Source organism: Brassica napus, chromosome A1 (genome assembly GCF_020379485.1).
Source record: "Brassica napus cultivar Da-Ae chromosome A1, Da-Ae, whole genome shotgun sequence".
NCBI classification, from domain to species: domain Eukaryota; kingdom Viridiplantae; phylum Streptophyta; class Magnoliopsida; order Brassicales; family Brassicaceae; genus Brassica; species Brassica napus.
Window position 1 is genome coordinate 30,622,639 of NC_063434.1, and position 26,038 is coordinate 30,648,676.

Consider the following 26,038-nt stretch of genomic DNA (forward strand, 5'->3'; position numbering starts at 1 on the left):
AACATGGCCGATAAATCATGATGTCCACAACTACACCTTAAAAAACTTGGACCAGTTGTTTATCATACCTAATTCCAAACAAACAAATAAAATCATACCTACTTTCAAAATCTAGTTACTTGGACTTATTATAGAACATAAATCATTTCAATAATCACAAAATATTATAGGTTCATGTGTAATGGACACAAAGTATATGGTATGAAATTTCGCATGAACAAATAACTAGTTTTGACATTTTACCCAAAAAAAGAAACTAGTTTTGACAAGTTCTTTACTTCAAACATAAATCGGTAGATATACTTTCAACTTATTATTTGAAAAATATTGTGATCTAGATTCAACAAATTCTCCATTCTTTCCATGTGACATAATATCTACACCGATTCATAATCATAGACAGTTGACACCATTATTTTTTGTTTTACTGGTCCAGCTCATGTCCATGTGGACACACATCCACATAAGTACGTATGAAGTTTCTATATTGGCAATAAAGTTTTTGGCAGGTGGCCCGTAGTGAGGGACCAATATTCCATAACTCTCGTGACATATTCACATACATATATAGATCATCTTTCCTCAAGTGCAACGCCTAAATTTAGAACGCGAACCAAATAGCATTAAAGCATAATTAGAGCCGGTCATAGACGAAATGAAATATATATATTTTTAGGTTAAACTAGAGTGAAGTAAAAGCCGTAAATGAGAGAAAAGAATGCAAGGCTTTGAGTAATAATTTAAAAGGGGCCATAATTAATACTTTTTTTTTTGGTAAAAGCCATAATTAATACTTAGGCCTAACATAGAACTTATATAACGTCTTAGCACAACAATCGATAAGATCAAACGAGAAAGTAAGACAAGTAGAGTCTACTAATTAGCAGACACATATCTAAACGATATAAGTGACCGATGATACAAAGTTTATTTGCTTATAAAAAGGAAGTTAAGGACATTTTGAACGGCCTTCTTTGGTCTTCCAATTGTTGTAACAAGGGCAGTTTTGCTTGTTTCCATAAGTGCCAGAAGGAACGCAAAGACATTTGCTACAACACTTAAGGCAAAAGAACATGCATGGCTTCTTGTGTGATGTTGCCGAGCAACGGTAATTACACTTCGGTCTGCAATCTGCGCGTGAAGTTTACATCCAAAACAATGCCACAACAAAATAAACACATCGTTGATATGTTCATGTTTATATATATCATATAAAATATCCAAGTCAGTAAATACTAGTACTTTAAGAGATTGTGGTTTTTTTTCTTCTTTTTTTGAAACAAGGAGATTGTGATTAATTTCAACAAAACATATCATAATTGTTGCTTGCGTATTTTTCAGCAGATTATCAGCTTGTGACTTTAGAATAAATGGTATTATCGTAATTACATAGTATTTTGTTCCTACCTTGGGGATGGAGTCTGCCACCACCACGAGAAGCCTGTCAAAGAAAGGCTTCACTTTCAATATAACCATAGAATTTCAGTTCTTGTTAAAATTAAAAGAAAAATAAACAATTCACTTCTTCTTCTTGATAAAACTAATTATTTCGAAATTGAGAGAATGTGTTTTGACAAAGTTTTATGAATATACCTGAACGAGGTTGGAGACTGACAGTAGAGAGAGCAAAGTTAAGAAGAGAAGAACATATTTAATAGAATTCGTCATTTGTATAACTTTTGGTTTTGAACTAATGATTTTTAGAACAAAGTATAGGTTAAAGATACTTATAGAGAAAATTAGTGGAAATTTGCTTTTAGGAACAATATTTGACAATCCCCGTGTTCATGCCGTGATTTTTGGGTACGATTAGGTTACTGTAGTTACTAATTATGCTACTTATTTTTTGCCCATCCGAAAAGCTTATTAAAAATAATTCCATCCTAAAATAGCAGATAAATGAATGGAACATATAATTCCTTTCGTTTTTTACTCGTGTTATTATTTTACATGACAATTTGTGCAACCTATGATTTCAGTTTGATAGATCTGAATTATGACTAAGCTAAAATTTTAAAATGATTCAACAACAATATGTATGTAAACTTAGAAGTGAACATAAAGATGAAAGAAGTCAAGTCGTGTAATAGAAACGGAAAATGCGGCGAGGTTAAGGTGAAGAATAAGATTATTTGTTTTTGAATATGTAATATTTGCGGGCCATTTTTGGCTACATATCCATCATATTTTGAACTTGCAGCAAATTATGCATGCTACCAGGAAAAATATTTAATGTTGATAGATTTAAGTTATAAATAATGTTGCATATGAATAGTTATCAAAAGAACACTACCAAACTAAAAATCTAAATGATTTAAGGAAATATATGTAAACGGTAAAGTGCAAATAAAAAGGCACTAAAGACAAGTAGTGAAATGGAAAGCGAAAAATACGGCTAAGTTAAAGGCGATAATGGTGATAAATAATACTATTTGATTTTGAATATGTGATATTTGTGGGCCATTTTTTTGTTCAAATATCTTTCATATTATTTGTTCTTTTTCTTTTTAATTTAACAACATCACTAGATTTTTGGTCAAACATCAATCATATTTTTATATTTTGGATATATAGAGCTATTAATAAAAAAAGTTAAACATAGAGTTTATGAAAATAAAAGTAAACCACCATCCACGGTTGTCATCATATCATATGACTGTGGATTTGTTAAAGAAAAACTATAGAGATCGTAGACCGTAAACTATAGATACCTTAATCTTTGTTGCATTGCATTATTTCAAAAGCTCTATAATAGCAGAATAATGAACAAGACATATAATTTTTTTAGTTTTTATTAATGTCATACTTTACATGACAATCATTTGCAGAACTTAAGATTTCCATTTTGATAGTGATAGATCTGAATTTAAAATAATCTTGCATGTAAAGCATTATATGAACACTATCAAGCTAAAAGTCTAAATGATTCAATGAAAGAAATGTAGGTATTGTGAAGTGCACAAAGAAAAGACTAAAATCAAGTAATGTAATAGATATTAAGTGGAAAACGCAGCCATTGTGACAAAAAAAAAAAAAAAAAAAAAAAGTGGAAAACGCAGCCAAGGTTAAATGGCATGAACGGTGATAAATAATACTATTTGATTTTGAATATGTGAATTTTACGAGCTGTTTTTTTTTTCTCAGATATAATCTTATATATTATTTTCTTTAATTTATAATTTACAGGCGACAACAAAAATTCTTTAAAGGCCTTAAAAAATAGACAGACCCAAAATACTAAAACGTTCACTACTACAAAATCTATCAGAAGGCCTACCAAAAATGATTTTCCCAACTATTCCAAATAAAACGATAAAACACGGCCGTTTTCCCAACTTAGAAATTAACGAAGTAGTCATTTTAATATCATTTGTTTTTGGAATAAAAAATGTACTTTTATTTTTGGAATAACCAGAGTGTATTTTTTTATAAAAAAAACTGAGCATACAACTCTGTATTTATAAGCATTATAAATATGTTTCTCTTTTTTTTTTGGCCAACCTAAATAAATATGTTTCTCACAATGCAGAAATCTTACTACTTTTCAAAAGTAGAGATGCATTCATGGAGTTGTTCAAAAAAAAAAAGAGAAAGTGTTTTATTAGAAGACCTTACGCCTAAATTAGTTAAATACAGAAAATCTAGCGTGTGTATATTATTATAATACCTATATGTATTGTCCGTACGTATCTACGAGTATAGGTATAGATAGAACCGTGTGTATTTTTATTTCTTTCGTACTGATATGTCCACGTCAGATTCTCCTTGTAGCTAGCTAGAGAGTGAGTGTGCGAGAGAGAGAGAATCCGAAATCGAAATCGAATCTGGATTTAAAGAGGAACTAGGGTTCTTATAGGGAGTTGCGATAGCGATAATCGAGGAAATGGTAAGTTAGGGTTTGTGTAGATCTTCGATTGAACCATGCTGAGATGCCAAATGTTGTGATTATGTGCTCGATTTGTAGTATCTTACAGCATGATTGAATCGTCTGGGTTTGTGCTCTTAACGTACTTTTACAGTTGGACTAAGAAGAAATCAATTTGGGAGAGACTACTTGCTCATCAGTTTTTGTTGTGTATGGTAAGATTGTTTGCTTAATTGGATTTTACATGAATAATCTTACTTAGATAGTAGCATGAATGTTTTAGTATCGACTCTGAGAACAAAAAAAATCTTAACTTTGATCACAATGTCTCTTTGTTATTCATGAAGGCTGATAGAAGAGATGGGAATCGTTACATTGGTCTGACAGGTCGTTATAAATTGGAGTCTGGAACTTGTAATGTCTGCTCTGCTCCTTGTTCGTCTTGTGTGCATCGTAATGCGGGTTCAGTGTTAGAAGAGTCTTCGGGTGAAAACTCCCATGGTGTAGTGGCGAGCCAGTGTTCTTTCAACGAGGGAGATCTATTGCGTTCTTCTCGCCTTAATCTTGTTCATGATACTTCCTCTGAGCATTCTGAGAGTCAAGAAGTTGTAAGGTCTTCTAATCATCAAGTCAAGAAAAGTGTTTTAGTTGAAAGCTCTACGCACTCAGTAATTGGGATGGTTGGGGAATCGGGAGAGAATATTGTCTTAAATAAGGGAGAGGAACCAAACACATTAGCTATGTCTGAGTGTGAGAGTGCTGATTCTGAACCGCAGGAAGTTGATGTAAGTAATGCTCTTTTGTTGCAATATTTTACTTTCATCTCGCAGTTATAGAAATCTCAAGTGAAAATGTTGTCTTTGGTGTTGAGCAGGTGAAAATTTGTGACACTTGTGGAGATGCGGGCCGTGAGGATTTGCTTGCTATCTGCAGCAGATGCAGTGATGGTGCAGAACACACGTAAGCCTGTTTCAGTTAGTTCTTTTTGGAGTTTGAATATCATATTGTTAATAGCGCAGCGCTTTATTTGCTAGTGATATAGTTGCGTTTTCTTACTTTTAGCTATTGCATGCGAGTAATGCTTAAAAAAGTTCCAGCGGGTGATTGGCTTTGTGAAGAATGCAAGTTTGCTGAGCAAGCAGAAAAGCAGAAGCGAGACAAAGGTGAATAATTTACCATGCATGTAGTGAATTAGCGGAACTTGTCTTTCTCCTTTTTATCTAATGAATTTGAGTTGAAACATGCAGAATCTAAGAGAAAGCAAGAAAGTGAGGCAAATTTGAATACACAGAGCTCCAGCAAAAGGCCCATAGATAGACCTGAGGCAGCTCCAGATGCTAAAAGACAAGCATTTGAGGCTCCAACAGGTTCACCAAAAAAACCTGTTCTCCCCAGGTTGCCCACTTTTTCCCGGGAAACATCATTTAAGCGCTTAGAGAAGACAACGAGAAAGCTAGCTCATCACTCATCTTTCAATAGCCACTCCAGTGATGACACAGAAAGCACACGATCCACTGACTCACAGGTCCAATCTCCTAAAGGTAGGATATATGATGTTGAAAAAAACTCTCAAACGCAGTTCTTCCTTGTTCTTGATTATTCTTTTTCAGGTAGTATAATATTACCTTGTTAACAGCTTGTGCAGGCTCCCTTTTTAAGTCCAAGTCGTTTAATTCTTCGAGCTCTAGACCAAAAGTGAGACCAGTGGATGATGTTATGCCTAAGGAGGGGCTTTCTAGAAAATTAGGTAGATCAATGTCAACTAGATGTATAGACGTAGGGAGCTCTGGTTGCAATGACTCAAGAGTACAAGGTTCAAAGCAACTGAAAGATCGGAGTACAGAAGCATCCGGAGTCGATCAGAAGCTAATCTCACGTGGCAATTCGTCCAGTTCCTATGCAAATAGTGCACGTGATTTGAAGAGTTTGCAGTCTGATGGTAAAGAAGGTAGCTTGACAAAGAAAGCCAGACATCTAAGTCGAAACCGCCTGGAAGATATAGTTGCTTCTGGTACATTTTCATCTTACTGCTATATGCTTTTTGTTCTGCTAGTGAACTATCTCCGCATTTAAAGATATCATGATTGACACCTCGAGATTTGTTTCTCACATATGCAGTGGGGGATACACATACGAATGAAAATAGCAAAGACGCTGTTGGTAGTCGCCGAAGGTCATCTTTAAAAGACCTGTCATCTCAAAAAATTCAGACAGCCGAACCTGCTGAGACTTCATGTTCCTCTGGAAGCAATCTCTCTACCACGCGAAACATTAGCGAGGATGTTAATAAAGGCAATAGGTTGCGAGCAGCGGTCGATGCTGCTCTCCGAAAAAAGCCTAGTTTCGGGAAGAACCGTGGTTTGGAGCAGTCTGATTTGCCGTCAGTGTCTAATGTGGATTCTAGTTGCGATAGGGCTCTTCAAAATTTTCCCTCGAAGGTGCTGAGAGATTGGCCTGTGGGATTGCAAGGAGGGCAGGAGATTGCAGTAAATAGAAAACAGTCTACACTCGCTGGTGCTGATGCAATGGCTGCTCCTCAATCTCTAGAGCCTGCAGTTCATTTACATTCGGTAAAGCCGGTTATTAGAGATTTGCCTGTGGGATTGCAAAGAGGGCATCCAAATTTAAATACCGACAAGCAGACGATTGTAGTAAATAGAAAACATTCTACACTGGCTGGTACTGATGCAATTGCTGCTCCTCAATCTGTAGAGCCTGTAGTTCATTTACATTCTGTAAAGCCGGTCATGAGAGATCTGCCGGTGGGATTGCAAGGAGGGCATCCAAATTTACTGACAGACAAGCAGGCGATTGCAGTAAATAGAAAACAGTCTGCACTCACTGGTGCTGATGCAATGGCTGCTCCTCAATCTGTAGAGCCTGCAGTTCATTTACATTCTGTAAAGCCGGTCATTAGAGATTTTCCTGTGGGTTTGCAAAGAGGGCATCCAAATTTACAGACAGACAAGCAGACGATTGCAGTAAATAGAAAGCAGTTTCCACTCGCTAGTGCTGATGCAATGGCTGCTTCTCAATCTGTAGAGCCTACGGTTCATTTTCATTCTGTAAAGCCTGTCATGAGTGATTTGCCTGGGGTTGACCCATCTGTTCTGTCGACAACCTCAGCCATCCCAGAGCCTGAATACATTTGGCAGTATGGTTTTCATTCCTTTTCGTGAAGATCTCTGTTTTGGTTTTATTGTTTTTGTTGATAAACATTATTTTTCCTTTGACCAGAGGGGAGATGGAGGTGCGGAAAAGCAGAAATCTATCGGCAATGCATTGTGGAATGCAAGCGTATCTATCAACATTAGCATCACCTAAGGTTGCTGAAGTGGTGAACCAGTTTCCAGTAAAAGTGACCTTGAATGAAGTACCCAGGCTAAGTACATGGCCTTCGCAGTTTCAAGATATAGGTGCTAAGGAAGGCCATGTGGCTCTTTTCTTCTTTGCCAAGGACATCGTGAGGTGAATTCAGATCATATGTTTATTCATGTTTTAGTTTCTTCAATGCTTTATATCCTAACGTAATTGTTGCCTGTTACGCACAGTTATGAGAGAAGTTACAAGCCCCTAGTAGATAACATGATCCAGAAAGATTTAGCTCTAAAAGGAAGCCTCAAGGGTGTTGAGCTTTTGATTTTTGCCTCCAATCAGCTTCCTCGGAACTGTCAGCGTAAGAACTCTTTACATCATGAACATACATTTGTTGCAAGTTTCACTGTTCTCAGTAGGGTTGAACTTCTGTATTAAGTGCTTAGAGGTGCTATATCCTTGGCGTTTACAGGTTGGAACATGTTCTTTTTCCTTTGGGGTGTGTTTCGAGGAAAAAACAAGAAATGTTCTGATCCACTCAAGAACAAACCTCTTCCGGCGTCTAATGTTTTGCCAAATATGGGGAGAGTGTTTTCTACACGTGAGGGCTTTTACAATGAAAATCCAAGCAACAGAGAGTCCTTGCAATCGTGCATGAAGGTTGGTTATTCTAGTCCTCTAATTCACACCTGCCATCTGTCTCTCGTTCTCTATCACACCTCTAGTTATACGGTTCGTTTCTGAATCACGTATGCCGTTTGTTTTTATGCTCTAGTTATGTAAATATCTTGCTCGTTATCTATTTTAGTTATTAAGAGTGTTCAGGACCGTTTTGGACAGTTGCTAGGTTTATCTAAATAGTGTGCACATATTTGATGGATTCATGGGTTTGAACAGGAGGAGAATGCTAAAGAGGGTGAAGCGGGCGGTGGAGATAGTGGAGCGGTGGAAGAAACTGAGGAAGGAGAGATAGGTTCTTGCCCACAGTTGAAGGATGAGAAGATTTCAGGTAACAATAAGGGTTTGCTTTCGGCTGTAATGAGGTCAGGAAACAGAACAAACTTTTAGTTGTGTTCATGAATTGTTTGTTATTGGAATTGACAGGGCCTAGGAGAGTAAATTCATCTGACGTGAACCATAATGTGGACATGGATGATCTGAATAGTGAAGGGTTGTGTGAAGGACCAGCGAATAAAAAGCTGAAGACAGGCACAGGAGTAGAAACCGAATGTAACATATTTAGGAGGGATACATCTGGTCCCCGTCCCCGTGAGGAGGAAAATGTGATCAAGAAGAACCCAGTTGCAACGGAAAGGATCGTGTTCCCTTTGGATTTGAATGATGGAAAGGAAGAGGATACTGTAATGGTAGACAATAATCCAAGAGCACTAGGCGATGACAAGAACAAACAAAGACCACTCGGTATGGTCCCAAATCTTGAGCTGGCTCTAGGAGAGGATGAAACTACTACAACCACAGGAGTCCTTTTGCCCTTCATGGCTGGACCTAGCGCCAGTGAAAAACATAGAAGTAGCAATAGCCAGAAGGCAGAAGAAGAGAATGCAGCTTCTCTCTCACTATCCTTGTCCTTCTCATCCTTGGAGAAGGAACAACAACAACAACAACAACAAAGACAACAGCAGAATCAGAGACGAGTATCTGGATGGGAACAAAAGAAGCAGAATGTGAATACTCCTATGTTTCTCTTCAGAGACTTCCCTGACAAATCCTCATAGGGTTCTTACTTGTTAGGGGATGACGATATCAGCAAGAGAGTATATGCAGTAGCTTTGGATTATCTGTTCATATAAAAAAAAAACAGGAAACTTATATTTTAGTTTGGCTTTTGGTTTCCTGAAGAAGACTTGACCAAACCAGGACTCGCAGCAGCTTTGTACAATGAAGGCGATGGGCAAAAGACAGATGAGAAGATGTCGGTTTTGTAAACTGATCTGCTTAAACCTAAAGTGTGTGTTTATATATGTTTTTAGCTTCTCTGTTTTACTCATGTTCGTTATAGATATAGCAAATAAGCGAGTAGCTGACAAGTTTATTCATACATTCATAGTCTTCAGAATCTGATGCCTAAGTGGAATCACTTGCAAGTACAGAAGAAAGGGTAATCAGAAATGATGTTTAAATAGATCAAGTGAAATCAGAAATGATGTTTAAATGACTGTGTGAATGTTCTGTGGATTAACCAAAAGTGAAATCAAACCGTAAACCGGATTGGTCAAACTCGGATTAACCAGTTGCCTCTTCATGCAATCGGCTATCTCTCTTCAATCAATCAACGTTAAAAAGTATCTTCTTCTCGGCCTAAACTTCTTCCCAATGTTTTAATACCCGACCCCAGACCCCGGGAACCGGACGACTTACCAAATCGCTAGGTTAGCGGATTGACCGTGGTGAACCACGGATTAATAAATGAATTAATTTTATTATATAATAATATATTAGCTATGAAAAAATATATAAAATAAAGTTTCATATTTCCTAAATGTTTTTTAAAACATAAAATAATAGCTTGGATATGTATATATTTCATGTTTAAAAATATTTAGATAAATACTTAACTTTAGTTTCTATATTTTTATTTCATTTGACATACACAATATAAAAAAAATAGTTTAGACTATTTAAATTTTTCTGTAACAAGGTAAGAATTATGACATCTAAAAAACAAGACATAAAATTCATAAATATTTAAATGTCTAATATGAATAATAAATTAAACTTCAAATTCAAAATAAACAAAAATAAAATATTATTGTAATAAATAGTCAATAACGGAAATAAACTAACACCAAATCACATCAACTAATTTTGGTTCTGTTGATGACAAAAAAGAATCACAAATATAAAACTCAAAAGAGAAAACCTAACTTTTTTTTCAGCACCTAACTTCTTAATTGGAAACTTAGAATATAAAACATAATTAAAAAAGTAAATGTTATTTAAACAACCGATATCGAGTTCCAGAGTTTAGTGGGGTTTTGCGGGTTTTTGCAGATTTCTAAATATTAAATTTTTCACAAAATCCAAACCATATTTTTTTGGGGTCACCAGGTTTACCGGTTCAACCGTAAATCTGGGTCGGGTTTCAAAATACTGATTCTTCCTAATAGCAAAAAGAAAGAAAATAAACCGAACAAAAATAATCAAAGCAAAACCATAGATTCGATTGATATTTTGCTGCTGAAATTGTACCTTTTTACAACGGTTAAAAATAATAAATTATTTTGGTCCCACTTTAGCAAATTTCTTTGGTCCACTAAAAGCAAATTCAATAAGAATAAATATATTTTACTCCAACGGCTAGTATTTATCGGAATGTGGGATTGATATTTATTATACTCCAACGGTTTAGAACCGAGAGTGTGTTTTGGAGACTACATTATTTATAAATAGTGGCACTGAGAGTGTGTTTTGGAGAAAGGAAACAGAGAGTGTTCCAGAAAAGGAAATTGGGATCTATTTATATTTGTTTCTTCTTCTTCTTTGGATTATATTTCTCCAATTACTTGCTGGTAGTAAAGATGTAGCTGGTTTGAAGTACACCGCTATCTTACTTACAATGTTTGAAGTAAGTGGTTTGTCATGGTGTTTTGTCTTTCACGACAACCACTGTTGTATTTTTCTATCTTTCTTTTTCACCTACCTACTGGTATGGTTTTTTTCTTTTGTCTTGGAAACTTTGTTGCTCTACTGCCTTTATGGCTTAATAACATTCCGCGTTAAAAGAAAAAAAGATAGACAGTGCGTTAAGTTCTTAGAGAAGGGTTCGTACGGATCCGTCTATCTGTTCAGTTCAGTGTTGTACACAGCAGTGAAGGCCTAACTCCATCCCATGGAAACAGCGTCTACACACGGGCACGCTTCTGTCTGATTTCATGCACAGAAAAACATTGTCTGATTATGCTCACCAGACGACGAGTCACTGGCGGCGTCATCAGCGTCACGTCACGGCAATTGTTTTTCTCCATCGATAACTGATTCGCAAGGTATGAAATTCTTTACTAACTATTAGCTTAATAGAAGGAAAAAAAAACATATTTTGTAAGGTATATAAGATAAAAGTTTTTGTTTTGGTCAAAACATTATTTTCACTTAACTTATTTAAAAAAAAAAACTTTTAAACTTTGAGAGGGAAAACTCTATATTACTTTAATCGATATTGAAAACTTAATGTGTAATTTGTCAAAACAAATAAAAATATTACATCCTGTCTTAATTGATCGTTAGAGATTGTATGATTCTTTTGTTAACACTTATGATCATTTAGTTCTCATAATCAATCTAGTAATAAAACAGTTTTCCCTCTCTCTGGTATTTCCAAATTTTCTAAAAAAACTCAATGCCTCACTTGCTTTTTTGGTTTGTTTTTATTTCCTGTGATTCTTTTGCTTGTTTATTTTCTTCCATGTGTTCGTTGCTTTGATATTGGACCTGGTGGAGGGGATGAGAAGTCTGATTTGTTAGGAGATAGAGAAGACCATCTGATCCCATCTGCTTCCCAGGGTGAATCAACCGTCTTCTTCAACAAGATGTAAGCTAAACAATGCTTATTTAAAGATTATAGTTACATGTTTCTGAAGATTTGTTTGGTTCGTTTTGGCAGGAAAGGTGACGTGACTATTACTGCTATCTTGAAGAATTCAAATCAGGACTCAGGAGATGAGGGGAAAGAGGCTGTGTTCAGTCTTTAAAAGCCTATGAGGTGTGTTCTATCTATACATATTAGTCTTTATTGATCACTGGATATTCTCTATTTTCGTTGCTTTGCTTATCAGTTTTTTTCCTTTACAAATTGCTACCACTTCTTGCTGAGACTAAAATAATAGAATGAAATATTTTTCCACCGTGAGGTATTTCAAAAAATTTACAATAGGTAACAATAATAAATTATTTTGGTCCACTATAAAAAATTAAATGATTTTGTTAGGTCTTTTGGTTTCCCGAAGAAGACTCAACCAAACCAGGACACGCAACAACTCTGTACATATGAAGACGAAGCGCACTAAACAGATGAGAAGAACTGAAGAAGTCGGTTTTGTAGACTGATATGCTTAAACATAAAGTGTGTGTTTATGTCTATCTTTAGCTCTCTCTTACTCATGTTCGTTATATATATATATATATACCATATCAGCAAGCAGCTGAAAAGTTTATTCATATATTTAAAGTTTTCAGATTTTGATGTCGAAGTCGAATCACTTGCAAGTTTAGAAGAAAGGGTACGAAATCAAGTGAAATAAGAAATGATGTTTATTTAAATGAGTGAAGGGATATGTTCTGTGGATACACCAAAGTTGAAATCAAACCGTAAACCGGATTGGTCACACTTGGTATAACCGATTCTTCATGCAATCGGCTAGCTATCTTCTTCAATCAACGTTACACGGTTACACCTAACAAATAAAAGCACACTTCTTCCTAATCACAAAAAGAAAGAAAATAAACTGAAAAAAAAAATCAAAGCGAAACCACAGATTCGATTGATATTTTGCTGCTGAAATTCCATTATTTTCTGGAGAAAAATAAAAGATTTCAGTATTTTCTCTGCCATTAGTTTGATTTTTCCGAGGAAACAAATAAGAAAAAGAAAAATCTGCAGTCCTTTTTACTCATTTATTGCTGTTTATTTTCTTTAATTAGATGATGTATGAAGAGATTGTTCCTGTGTTCGTCTCTGCATCAGATGGAAGATAACAATTCTCCCAAGGTACAAACTAACTTTTTTTGTTTGATTTGGCTATAGTTGTTTCTGTTATTCAATCTTGATTGTCATATAAACTATATATTTCTGAAAAAAATTGGAATGGTGAGGAGCGAAACGAAATGAAATTCATAGATGATTCGTTGTTGTTATAGAATATATCGTTTTTTTTTTACAATTCTCTTGAGTGAAAAGTTCAGATAGTTCTTGTTTGCTGGAAAATATGAGTGATCACTAATATGAATTTGATTTACTCTGATTTTTTTGGGAAGAAGGATTACTATAAGATTCTGGAAGTTGATTATGATTCAACTGAGGAGATGCTCAAACTGAGTTATCGGAAGCTTGCTTTGGTTAGTAATTATAAACTCAAATTTGTTCATTTTGGTTTAGCTCTCAAGTTTGATTAGTAAAGTGTTTTGAGATTCTTGCCATAGTGCAGAAGTGGCATCCTGATAAGCACAATGGTGATACTATGGCTACTTCAAAGTTTCAGGAGATCAATGAAGCTTATAACGGTATACTCATTTTCATATATATATATATATAAGTTCACTTCGATTGCTTTGTCTTTGGATCACTTGTTCAATGGATGAAATTTCTTTTGAAATAAAACTTAAAAATAAAATATAATTTTTCAAATCTTAAGGTTGAAAAGGGGTTAGTACATCAATATATTAATGTAATTTGCTTTGTTCCCTTATTCCTTGCAGTGCTAATGGATCCTGATTTACGTTTTGAGTATGATTTAACCGGAATATACGAGATTCACAAGTATACTTTGCGGGTATGAAATGTTTGTTACATTTTAAGTTACCCAATATCTGTTTGGATGCTTTGGCATTATTAGTAATGTTGAGATATGTCTGATTTGTTGATATTAACGCAGGAGTATCTGGCTAGGTTTAAGGGAATGATACTCACTTGCAATGGACTAGGCATCAGTCACTCCTCATCACCATGGTACGTACCTCTCTTTAGCTCAAAACATTTTTCTCTGTTTGCTTAACCCGTCTTCATCCAGACCAAACACCTTGAAATATGCAGGACACAACAATTGGCGGAAGGCAATGTCACTACAGATGAGCAAGGTTTCGATCTGGTTTACTCCTTTTTTCCTATACACTCGTTAACTTTATTACCAATCAATATAGCTTGATGCAATTCTTTCTCACTTCTTACGTTTTCTTTAACAGGCTTCTGTATCAACTGAAACTGAAACTGAAACTGAAACAGAGCTTAAGTAACATTTGATCTTGAAACTCAAATGGCATTATCATTCGGTCTTCCACAAATTTTGATCAGGAGCTGTAATACAGAGGTGTATGCTTTTTATGTCTACCCCCATTCGACGATATAACAGCTTTTTCAGGATGTTTATGTTTTAGAAATATGATGGTATTACACAATAAGAAGAAAACATTGTGTCTAGTCAATGCTTAACCTTCATAGATTTTGTGAGTTAGGCCTTTACTCTGTGTTTGTATTATATGGGTTATACTCAGTGAAGACTTCAATCTTCGGATATTTTTATTATACAAGCATACTTACTCAAATGAATAAACTAAACTAATGGAAATTAAGATTATATGTATTGTGAAACATCATTTTATCATCATAAAATGAAAAGAGCATAGTATATTAATGGTTTCGGAAAAAGAATAGCAGAGTGAAATTATCTAATCACTAAACAAAAGGTTAAAAGGTTTCTAAAGCAACTTTTAGTGTTCATTGTCATTTCGTCCATTGAATGTGCACTAAAGTTTTCAGTAAGTCATGCTTTGTATCCACCGTTGAATATGCTTCACAGTTCACCATCACAATGTTGTTTTTCCCTTTTTTACTTGTTTTTCCATTGTGGTTTTACATGAAAATAATTACATGCAAGATTAAATCTAGTTAACCTGAGAATAACCTAAAAACTCTCTCCCCGTGTAGACACCGTTCGAGAATAACCCTAGCCCCGGCGGCCGTGCAATCGGCACCGGAGGCAACATCTCTTCCTCCCTTACTTGTTTTTTTTCTTTGCTCTCGTCTTCATCGTCTCTCCTTTTAGTCGATATACTTGTCGCTCTGTGCTGCCGTGGTCAGTCCTGAAACTCGTTCGCGACGGATGGAGGTTGACTTCGGGCTTCTTATGGAGGGACCGTGAGACCAAAGGCGTTACGGTGGAGGCGAGAGTCGGCGTTTAGGGTTTAGCTTCGCCAGATCCGGTTTTCCCCTTCTGAGATCTCCGGCCAAAGCTTCTTGATGTCGGCGCGTGACTAGGCGAGACAGCTCCTCCATCTTGGATCTACCTGTCCCCTGCGGCGGTGTGACTGTGGGAGGAAGAACGCGGCGGGCGGCGAAAAGAGGTTCGGCCTCGATTTTCGAGATCGACGCGCGGCACCGATCTTGGACGACGGACTTATCCTCCGAAGAAGAGGTCCTTGCCGTAGATGCGTGGCGGAGAAGTGCTTATCGGATCCGGATTCAGCATGTGACTGGTCCAAAATTATGATCTCTGCTCTCTTTGAAGCTGCGAACTGGAGTCCTTGTGTCGCTAACCGATATCAAAGCCCGACTTTCATTCCGGACAGTCTCGTTCGGCTCATGGCTTAGGGTCGGGGTGGTGCTGGCTGGAGGGAAGGAGTTTTTGGTCGAAATGCGCCTTCTAGGCAAGGTCCTGTTAGTCCACGAGCTGAAATCACACAATATGGAGACTAATAGGCTGGAACTTTGTCGGAGACGACTAAATCTCCTTAGTCCTACGGTTTCATTACCATCCTCGCACTTCAACGTAATTGTTTTCGACCCGCCTTTCAGTACGGAGCTGTTCCGTTTTTAGGTTAGGAGCGAAGCATCCAAACCGGAGGTGATGAATCTAACCAAGAATGCACCGAAAGGTGAGAAGTGTTGGTCCCGTGCTCCACTCTTACCCTAGAGACCAATGCTAAGTTCAAATATGTAACTTGGTTTTTGTTTATCATCAATGGTGTACAATGCTTTTGTCTCGTGTGGTTCAATTAGTTGGTCTAAGAACCGGCTCTTCTTGGGTCGTAAGAAGAGTGTCGTGTTCAATGGGGTTAAAAATTGCAGCAAAGGTTTAGATTGGTAGCGTAGGATCCATGTTAGTGATTCTAGATGATACTAATCTCTTTGTTGTAAGTGTGGTTGAAACACTATTGTGGTGTAAAATCATGTGTACCCTTCTTTGGTTAATGAAAAGTGGATGTTGAGTTAAAAAAAAAAAAAATTACATGCAAGAAACCTTTATCTTTCACAAAAGAATAATTCTTTATCATATTTTTATATGCTTTCTTGATTGAATGGTAGATGAATCAGATGCTGTCAGGTTACTTTAATGGAACAGGTTGCGTTCTGTTTAAAAAGTTGCTAGGAAAGGCACTTTTGATTTACTTTTTTTTTCTCCGCTGTATAATATAATATAAAGTTAAAAACAAAATATCTCAGGTTTCAGGTAAAAAGAAGTACGGTGCAATCGTACTGCAGCCACGGAACAAAAGTCCAAATTACCTTTAGCTTTTATTGTGTTAAGTGTGTTGTCCATTACTCCATTGTTTAATCATTTTCATCTCTTCGTCTTTGCTTTATCAATCAAACCAAGTATTTTCGTGCCTTTTCTTCTTTCATTATCTGAGTATACAAGTTTTATATCCAACATTCAAATAACCATCTACGGATTACTAAAATCAAGATAACCCAGAAAATGTGTTTGTATATCTTTCTGATTGAGCTATTGTCCACCATCCTTACGAATATATTGAGTTTTTAGTAAATACTTTATATACTGAAACTTATAATCTTTAGTGTTGTTTTAAAATTTTAAACCATATACTACATTTGTATTAATGTATGCTAAACTCTCTTTCATAGTACACGAGCATCGTTCAATTTTTTTTAGAAATTAATTTAGTAAAATTTTATGAACTCTATAAATTAATGGACTAACCATTATAAAATCGCTATTCTATAGAGAAATAGAGACAACAAAGATTACAAACCTCTTTGACCATCATCATATATTAGTACATGAGTCAACTATGCATTAAAGCGATATTGTTATATTTTTTGAATTTTTCTCAAAATCTATGTATTAACCCCTACAAAAATATTAAGTTTTTGGTAAATACTTTATATAGTGAAGCCTATAATTTTTAGTGTTGTTTTAAAATTTCTAACCATATTCTACATTTGTATTAATGTATGCTAAACTCTTTTTCATTATAAATGAGCATCGTTAAATTGTTTTTATCATTTAATTTAGTAGAACTTCATAATACTCCCAAAATCGATGGAATAACCACTATAAAATCACAATTTTCTTGAAAAACAGAGATAACAAAGGCTCCATACCTCATTGAATATCATCATATGTTAGTGGAGAATGTAACTATGCATTAAAAAAAATTGTCATATTTTTTGAAATTTTCTCAAAATCCATGTGTTAACCCCTACGAAAATATTGTGTTTTTGGTAAATGTTTTATATACTGAAGCTTATAATCTTTAGTGTTGTTTTAAAATTTCTAACCATATTATACATTTTTATTAATGTATTTTAAGCTCCTTTTCATTGTATATGAGAATCGATATATTTTTTATCAATTAATTTAGTAAAACTTCATAATACTCCCTAAATCAAAGAAATAACCACTATAAAATCACTTTTTTCTTGAAAAATGGAGACAACAAAGGCTCTAAACCCCTTTGAACATTATTATATGTTAGTGCGTGATGAAACTATGCATTAAAACAATATTGTTGTATTTTTGAAATTTTCTCAAAATCTATGTATTAACCCCTACAAAAATATTGAGTTTTTGGTAAATACTTTATATAGTGAAGCCTACAATCTTTAGTGTTCTTTTAAAATTTCTAACCATATTCTACATTTGTATTAATGTATGCTAAACTCTTTTTCATTATAAATGAACATCGTTAAATTGTTTTTATCATTTAATTTAGTAGAACTTCATAATACTCCCAAAATCGATGGAGTAACCACTATAAAATCACAATTTTCTTGAAAAACAGAGACAACAAAGGCTCCATACCTCTTTGAATATCATCATATGTTAGTGGAGAATGTAACTATGCATTAAAAAAAATTGTCATATTTTTTGAAATTTTCTCAAAATTCATGTGTTACCCTACGAAAATATTGAGTTTTTGGTAAATGTTTTATATACTGAAGCCTATAATCTTTAGTGTTGTTTTAAAATTTCTAACCATATTCTAAATTTTTATTAATGTATTTTAAGCTCATTTTCATTGTATATGAGAATCAATATATTTTTTATCAATTAATTTAGTAAAACTTCATAATACTCTCAAAATCAAAGAAATAACCACTATAAAATCACTTTTTTTTCTTGATAAATGGAGACAACAAAGGCTCCAAACCCCTTTGAACATTATTATATGTTAGTGCATGATGAAACAATGCATTAAAACAATATTGTTGTATTTTTGAAATTTTCTCAAAATCTATGTATTAACCCCTACAAAAATATTGAGTTTTTGGTAAACACTTTATATAGTGAAGCCTATAATCTTTAGTGTTGTTTTAAAATTTCTAACCATATTCTACATTTGTATTAATGTATGCTAAACTCATTTTCATTATAAATGATCATCGTTCAATTGTTTTTATCAATTAATTTAGTAAAATTTCATAATACTCCCAAAATCGATGGAATAAGCACTATAAAATAACAATTTTCTTGAAAAACGAAGACAACAAAGGCTCCATACCTCTTTGAACATCATCATATGTTAGCGCAGAATGCCACTAAGCATTAAAACAATATTGTCATATTTTTTGAAATTATCTCAAAATCCATGCGTTAAACCCCTACGAAAATATTGAGTTTTTGGTAAATGTTTTATATACTGAAGCCTATAATTTTTAGTGTTGTTTTAAAATTTCTAACCATATTCTACATTTTTATTAATGTATTTTAAGCTCATTTTCATTGTATATGAGAATCGATATATTTTTTATTAATTAATTTAGTTAAACTTCATAATACTCCTTAAATCAAAGAAATAACCACTATAAAATCAATTTTTTCTTGAAAAATGGAGACAACAAAGGCTCCAAACCCCTTTGAACATTATTATATATTAGTGCATGATGAAACTATGCATTAAAACAATATTGTTGTATTTTTTGAAGTTTTCTCAAAATCTATGTATTAACCCCTACAAAAATATTGAGTTTTTGGTAAATGTTTTATATACTGAAGACTATAATCTTTAGTGTTGTTTTAAAATTTCTAATCATTTTCTATATTTTTATTAATGTATGCTAAACTATTTTTCATTATAAATGATCATCGTTCAATTGTTTTTATCATTTAATTTAGTAGAACTTCATAATACTCCCAAAATCGATGGAATAACCACTATAAAATCATAATTTTCTTCAAAAACAGAGACAACAAAGGCTCCATACCTCGTTGAATATCATCATATGTTAGTGGAGAATGTAACTATGCATTAAAAAAAAATTGTCATATTTATTGAAATTTTCTCAAAATCCATGTGTTAACCTCTACGAAAATATTGAGTTTTTGGTAAATGTTTTATATACTGAAGCCTATAATCTTTAGTGTTGTTTTAAAATTTCTAACCATATTCTACATTTTTATTAATGTATTTTAAGCTCCTTTTCATTGTATATGAGAATCGATATATTTTTTATCAATTAATTTAGTAAAACTTCATAATACTCTCAAAATCAAAGAAATAACCACAATAAAATCACTTTTTTTCTTGAAAAATGGAGACAACAAAGGCTCCAAACCCCTTTGAACATTATTATATGTTAATGCGTTATGAAACTACGCATTAAAATAATATTGTTGTATTTTTGAAATTTTCTCAAAATCTATGTATTAACCCCTACAAAAATATTGAGTTTTTGGTAAACACTTTATATAGTGAAGCCTATAATCTTTAGTGTTGTTTTAAAATTTCTAACCATATTCTACATTTGTATTAATGTATGCTAAACTCTTTTTCATTATAAATGAGCATCGTTAAACTTTTTTTATCATTTAATTTAGTAGAACTTCATAATACTCCCAAAATCGATGGAATAACCACTATAAAATCACAATTTTCTTGAAAAACAAAGACAACAAAGGCTCCATACCTCGTTGAATATCATCATATGTTAGTGGAGAATGTAACTATGCATTAAAAAAAAATTGTCATATTTTTTGAAATTTTCTCAAAATCCATGTGTTAACCCCTACGAAAATATTGAGTTTTTGGTAAATGTTTTATATACTGAAGCCTATAATCTTTAGTGTTGTTTTAAAATTTCTAACCATATTCTACATTTTTATTAATGTATTTTAAGCTCCTTTTCATTGTATATGAGAATCGATATATTTTTTATCAATTAATTTAGTAAAACTTCATAATACTCTCAAAATCAAAGAAATAACCACTATAAAATCATTTTTTTCTTGAAAAATGGAGACAACAAAGGCTCCAAACCCTTTTGAACATTATTATATGTTAGTACGTGATGAAACTATGCATTAAAACAATATTGTTGTATTTTTGAAATTTTCTCAAAATCTATGTATTAATCCCTACAAAAATATTGAGTTTTTGGTAAATACTTTATATAGTGAAGCATACAATCTTTATTGTTGTTTTAAAATTTCTAATCATTTTCTATATTTGTATTAATGTATGCTAAAATCTTTTACATTATAAATGATCATCGTTCAATTGTTTTTAGAAATTAATTTAGTAGAACTTAATATACTCCCTAAATTAGAGGAATAACCATTATAAAATCGCTATTTTTTTGAAAAATAGAGATAACAAAGGCTTCAAATATTTTTGAACATCAATATATATTAGTGCATGATGCAACTATGCATTAAAACAATATTGTAATATTTTTTGAAATTTTCTCAAAATCCATGTGTAACCCCTACGAAAATATTGAGTTTTTGGTAAATGTTTTATATACTGAAGCCTATAACTTTAGTGTTGTTTTAAAATTTCTAACCACATTCTACTTTTTTATTAATGTATTTTAAGCTCTTTTTCATTGTATATGGGAATCGATATATTTTTTATCAATTAATTTAGTAAAACTTCATAATACTCCCTAAATCGAAGGAATAACCACTATAAAATCACGTTTTTCTTGAAAAATGGAGACGACAAAGGCTCCAAACCCCTTTGAACATTACTATATATTAGTGCATGATGAAACTATGCATTAAAACAATATTGTTGTATTTTTTGAATTTTTCTCAAAATCTATGTATTAACCCCTACAAAAATATTGAGTTTTTGGTAAACACTTTATATAGTGAAGCCTATAATCTTTAGTGTTGTTTTAAAATTTCTAACCATATTCTACATTTGTATTAATGTATGCTAAACTCATTTTCATTATAAATGATCATCGTTCAATTGTTTTTATCAATTAATTTAGTAAAATTTCATAATACTCCCAAAATCGATGGAATAACCACTATAAAATCACAATTTTCTTGAAAAACGAAGACAACAAAGGCTCCATACCTCTTTGAACATCATCATATGTTAGCGCAGAATGCAACTAAGCATTAAAACAATATTGTCATATTTTTTGAAATTATCTCAAAATCCATGTGTTAAACCCCTACGAAAATATTGAGTTTTTGGTAAATATTTTATATACTGAAGCCTACAATTTTTAGTGTTGTTTAAAATTTCTAACCATGTTCTACATTTTTATTAATGTATTTTAAGCTCATTTTCATTGTTTATGAGAATCAATATATTTTTTATTAATTAATTTAGTTAAACTTCATAATACTCCCTAAATCAAAGAAATAACCACTATAAAAACACTTTTTTCTTGAAAAAGGGAGACAACAAAGGCTCCAAACCCCTTTAAACATTATTATATTTTAGTGCATGATGAAACTATGCATTAAAACAATATTATTGTATTTTTTGAAATTTTCTCAAAATCTATGTATTAACCCCTACAAAAATATTGAGTTTTTGGTAAATACTTTATATAGTGAAGCCTATAATCTTTAGTGTTCTTTTAAAATTTCTAACCATATTCTACATTTGTATTAATGTATGCTAAACTCTTTTTCATTATAAATGAGCATCGTTAAGTTGTTTTTATCATTTAATTTAGTAGAACTTCATAATACTCCCAAAATCGATGGAATAACCCCTATAAAATCACAATTTTCTTGAAAAACAAAGACAAGAAAGGCTCCATACCTCGTTGAATATCATCATATGTAAGTGGAGAATGTAACTATGCATTAAAAAAAATTTCATGAACTTTTCTCAAAATCCATGTGCCCTACGAAAATATTGAGTTTTTGGTAAATGTTTTATATACTGAAGCCTATATAATCTTTAGTGTTGTTTTAAAATTTCTAACCACATTCTACTTTTTTATTAATGTATTTTAAGCTCTTTTTCATTGTATATGGGAATCGATATATTTTTCATCAATTAATTTAGTAAAACTTCATAATACTTCCTAAATCGAAGGAATAACCACTATAAAATCACGTTTTTCTTGAAAAATGGAGACAACAAAGGCTCCAAACCCCTTTGAAGATTATTATATATTAGTGCATGATGAAACTATGCATTAAAACAATATTGTTGTATTTTTTGAAATTTTCTCAAAATCTATGTATACCCTTCAAAAATATTGAGTTTTTGGTAAATACTTTATATAGTGAAGCCTATAATCTTTAGTGTTGTCTTAAAATTTCTAATCATTTTCTATATTTGTATTAATGTTTGCTAAACTCTTTTTCATTATAAATGATCATCGTTCAACTGTTTTTAGAAATTAATTTAGTAGAACTTCATATACTTCCTAAATTAGAGGAATAACCATTATAAAATCTCTATTTTTTTTGAAAAATAGAGATAAGAAAGGCTTCAAATCTTTTTGAACATCAATATATATTACTGCAGGATGCAACTATGCATTAAAACAATATTGTCATATTTTTTGAAATTTTTTTAAAATCCATGTATACCCCTAAGAAAATATTGAGTTTTTGGTAAATGTTTTATATACTGTAGCCTATAATCTTTAGTGTTGTTTTAAAATTTCTAACCACATTCTACTTTTTTATTAATGTATTTTAAGCTCTTTTTCATTGTATATGGGAGTCGATATATTTTTCATCAATTAATTTAGTAAAACTTCATAATACTCCCTAAATTGAAAGAATAATCACTATAAAATCACGTTTTTCTTGAAAAATGGAGACAACAAGGGCTCCAAACCCCTTTGAACATTATTATATATTAGTGCGTGATGAAATTATACATTAAAACAATATTGTTGTATTTTTTGAAATTTTCTCCAAATCTATGTATTAACTCCTACAAAAATATTGAGTTTTTGGTAAATACTTTATATAGTGAAGCCTATAATCTTTAGTGTTGTTTTAAAATTTCTAACCATATTCTTCATTTGTACTAATGTTTGCTAAACTTTTTTTTCATTATAAATGAGCATCGTTAAATTTGTTTTATCAATTAATTTAGTAGAACTTCAAAATACTCCCAAAATCGATGGAATAACCACTATAAAATCATAATTTTCTTGAAAAACAGAGACAACAAAGGCTCCATACCTCTTTGAATATCATCATATGTTGTGCAGAATGCAACTATGCATTAAAACAATATTTTCATATTTTTTGAAATTTTCTCAAAATCCATGTGTTAACCCCTACGAAAATATTGAGTTTTTGGTAAATATTTTATATACTGAAGCCTATAATCTTTAGTGTTGTTTTAAAATTTCTAACCATATTCTACATTTTTATTAATGTATTTTAAGCTCCTTTTCATTGTATATGAGAATTGATATATTTTTTATCAATTAATTTAGTAAAACTTCATAATACTCTCAAAATCAAAGAAATAACCACTATAAAATCACTTTTTTCTTGAAAAATGGAGACCACAAAGGCTCCAAACCCTTTTAAACATTATTATATGTTAGTGCGTGATGAAACTATGCATTAAAACAATATTGTTGTATTTTTGAAATTTTCTCAAAATCTATGTATTAACCCCTACAAAAATATTAAGTTTTTGGTAAATACTTTATATAGTGAAGCCTATAATCTTTAGTGTTGTTTTAAAATTTCTAATCATTTTCTATATTTGTATTAATGTATGCTAAACTCTTTTTCATTATAAATGATCATCGTTCAATTGTTTTTAGAAATTAATTTAGTAGAACTTCATATACTCCCTAAATTAGAGGAATAACCATTATAAAATCGCTATTTTTTTGAAAAATAGAGATAACAAAGGCTTCAAATCTTTTTGAACATCAATATATATTAGTGCAGGATGCAACTATGCATTAAAACAATATTGTCATATTTTTTGATATTTTCTCAAAATCCATGTGTTAACCCCTACGAAAATATTGAGTTTTTGGTAAATGTTTTATATACTGAAGCCTATAATCTTTAGTGTTGTTTTAAAATTTCTAATCATTTTCTATATTTTAATTAATGTATGCTAAACTATTTTTCATTATAAATGATCATCGTTCAATTGTTTTTATCATTTAATTTAGTAGAACTTCATAATACTCCCAAAATCGATGGAATAACCACTATAAAATCATAATTTTCTTCAAAAACAGAGACAACAAAGGCTCCATACCTCGTTGAATATCATCATATGTTAGTGGAGAATGTAACTATGCATTAAAAAAAAATTGTCATATTTTTTGAAATTTTCTCAAAATCCATGTATCCCCTACGAAAATATTGAGTTTTTGGTAAATGTTTTATATACTGAAGCCTATAATCTTTAATGTTGTTTTACAATTTCTAACCACATTCTACTTTTTTATTAATGTGTTTAAGCTCTTTTTTATTGAATATGGGAATCAATATATTTTTTATCAATTAATTTAGTAAAACTTCATAATACTCCCTAAATCGAAGGAATAACCACTATAAAATCACGTTTTTCTTGAAAAATGGAGACAACAAAGGCTCCAAACCCCTTTGAACATTATTATATATTAGTGCATGATGAAACTATGCATTAAAACAATATTGTTGTATTTTTTGAAATTTTCTCAAAATCTATGTATTAACCCCTACAAAAATATTGAGTTTTTGGTAAATACTTTATATAGTAAAGCCTATAATCTTTAGTGTTGTTTTAAAATTTCTAACCATATTCTATATTTGTACTAATGTATGCTAAACTCTTTTTCTTTATAAATGAGCATCGTTAAATTGTTTTTATCATTTAATTTTGTAGAACTTCATAATACTCCCAAAATCGATGTAATAACCACTATAAAATCACAATTTTCTTGAAAAACAGAGACAACAAAGGCTCCATACCTCGTTCAATATCATCATATGTTAGTGGAGAATGTAACTATGCATTAAAAAAAAATTGTCATATTTTTTGAAGTTTTCTTAAAATCAATGTGTTAACCCCTACGAAAATATTGACGTTTTGGAAAATGTTTTATATACTGAAACCTATAATCTTTAGTGTTGTTTTAAAATTTCTAACCATATTATACATTTTAATTAATGTATTTAAGCTCCTTTTCATTGTATATGAGAATCGATATATTTTTTATTAATTAATTTAGTAAAACTTCATAATACTCTCAAAATCAAAGAAATAACCACTATAAAATCACTTTTTTCTTGAAAAATGGTGACAACAAAGGCTCCAAACCCCTTTGAACATTATTATATGTTAGTGCGTGATGAAACTATGCATTAAAACAATATTGTTGTATTTTTGAAATTTTCTCAAAATCTATGTATTAACCTCTACAAAAATATTAAGTTTTTGGTAAATACTTTATATAGTGAAGCCTATAATCTTTAGTGTTGTTTTAAAATTTCTAATCCTTTTCTATATTTGTATTAATGTATGCTAAACTCTTTTTCATTAGAAATGATCATCGTTCAATTGTTTTTAGAAATTAATTTAGTAGAACTTCATATACTCCCTCAATTAGAGGAATAACCATTATAAAATCGCTATTTTTTGAAAAATAGATATAACAAAGGCTTCAAATCTTTTTGAACATCAATATATATTAGTGCATGATGCAACTAT

The 26,038-nt window shown here is 32.0% G+C and overlaps 3 protein-coding genes across 7 annotated transcripts; 2 read left to right on the forward strand and 1 right to left on the reverse strand.

Moving 5' to 3' along the window:
* Nucleotides 1-733: 733 nt before the first annotated feature.
* On the reverse strand, nucleotides 734-1,730 carry LOC106423787 (gibberellin-regulated protein 5-like). Its single transcript, XM_013864547.3, has 3 exons — nucleotides 1,594-1,730; nucleotides 1,408-1,441; nucleotides 734-1,131 (listed from the first exon to the last, which is right to left on the reverse strand). Exons 1-3 carry the CDS (start codon nucleotides 1,666-1,668, stop codon nucleotides 950-952), a joined length of 291 nt encoding a protein of 96 aa, XP_013720001.1. The 5' UTR covers nucleotides 1,669-1,730; the 3' UTR covers nucleotides 734-949.
* A 2,047-nt stretch (nucleotides 1,731-3,777) lies between these two features.
* On the forward strand, nucleotides 3,778-9,241 carry LOC106383633. The gene is made up of 13 exons (XM_048776146.1): nucleotides 3,778-3,886; nucleotides 4,020-4,080; nucleotides 4,213-4,650; nucleotides 4,740-4,825; nucleotides 4,928-5,028; nucleotides 5,113-5,406; nucleotides 5,502-5,876; nucleotides 5,984-7,019; nucleotides 7,103-7,333; nucleotides 7,417-7,541; nucleotides 7,653-7,840; nucleotides 8,078-8,189; nucleotides 8,285-9,241. The coding sequence occupies exons 2-13, from the start codon at nucleotides 4,078-4,080 to the stop codon at nucleotides 8,914-8,916; spliced, it is 3,621 nt and encodes a 1,206-aa protein (XP_048632103.1). The 5' UTR covers nucleotides 3,778-3,886; nucleotides 4,020-4,077; the 3' UTR covers nucleotides 8,917-9,241.
* Nucleotides 9,242-11,303: 2,062 nt separating this feature from the next.
* Nucleotides 11,304-14,426, forward strand: LOC106423829 (chaperone protein DnaJ-like). 5 transcript variants are annotated; one of them, XM_048776152.1, is made up of 10 exons: nucleotides 11,304-11,729; nucleotides 11,802-11,900; nucleotides 12,126-12,260; nucleotides 12,839-12,905; nucleotides 13,175-13,252; nucleotides 13,342-13,417; nucleotides 13,613-13,686; nucleotides 13,789-13,862; nucleotides 13,947-14,001; nucleotides 14,096-14,426. In XM_048776152.1, the coding sequence occupies exons 4-10, from the start codon at nucleotides 12,846-12,848 to the stop codon at nucleotides 14,144-14,146; spliced, it is 468 nt and encodes a 155-aa protein (XP_048632109.1). In that variant the 5' UTR covers nucleotides 11,304-11,729; nucleotides 11,802-11,900; nucleotides 12,126-12,260; nucleotides 12,839-12,845; the 3' UTR covers nucleotides 14,147-14,426. The 5 variants fall into 5 exon arrangements, with proteins under 5 accessions (XP_048632109.1, XP_048632118.1, XP_013720041.2 ...); XM_048776161.1 differs by lacking the exons at nucleotides 11,304-11,729; nucleotides 11,802-11,900; nucleotides 12,126-12,260 and adding an exon at nucleotides 12,636-12,733 and having other exon boundaries at nucleotides 13,947-13,990; XM_022711285.2 differs by lacking the exons at nucleotides 11,304-11,729; nucleotides 11,802-11,900; nucleotides 12,126-12,260 and adding an exon at nucleotides 12,643-12,733.
* The last annotated feature ends 11,612 nt before the right edge of the window (nucleotides 14,427-26,038 follow it).

What these genes read in the sequence shown, in the direction of transcription:
- LOC106423787 (XM_013864547.3), bottom strand. Translation starts at nt 1,668, where the DNA reads ATGACGAATTCTATTAAATATGTTCTTCTCTTCTTAACTTTGCTCTCT. An exon ending in CAGTCTCCAACCTCGTTCAG is followed by an intron (nt 1,442 to 1,593) that starts GTATATTCATAA and finishes TTTCTTTGACAG; the next exon opens with GCTTCTCGTGGTGGTGGCAG. An exon ending in TGGCAGACTCCATCCCCAAG is followed by an intron (nt 1,132 to 1,407) that starts GTAGGAACAAAA and finishes CTTCACGCGCAG; the next exon opens with ATTGCAGACCGAAGTGTAAT.
- LOC106383633 (XM_048776146.1), top strand. An exon ending in CTGAACCGCAGGAAGTTGAT is followed by an intron (nt 4,651 to 4,739) that starts GTAAGTAATGCT and finishes GGTGTTGAGCAG; the next exon opens with GTGAAAATTTGTGACACTTG. An exon ending in GGAAGATATAGTTGCTTCTG is followed by an intron (nt 5,877 to 5,983) that starts GTACATTTTCAT and finishes TCACATATGCAG; the next exon opens with TGGGGGATACACATACGAAT.
- LOC106423829 (XM_013864586.3), top strand. Translation starts at nt 12,846, where the DNA reads ATGAAGAGATTGTTCCTGTGTTCGTCTCTGCATCAGATGGAAGATAAC. An exon ending in GATCAATGAAGCTTATAACG is followed by an intron (nt 13,418 to 13,612) that starts GTATACTCATTT and finishes TATTCCTTGCAG; the next exon opens with TGCTAATGGATCCTGATTTA. An exon ending in TTCACAAGTATACTTTGCGG is followed by an intron (nt 13,687 to 13,788) that starts GTATGAAATGTT and finishes ATATTAACGCAG; the next exon opens with GAGTATCTGGCTAGGTTTAA.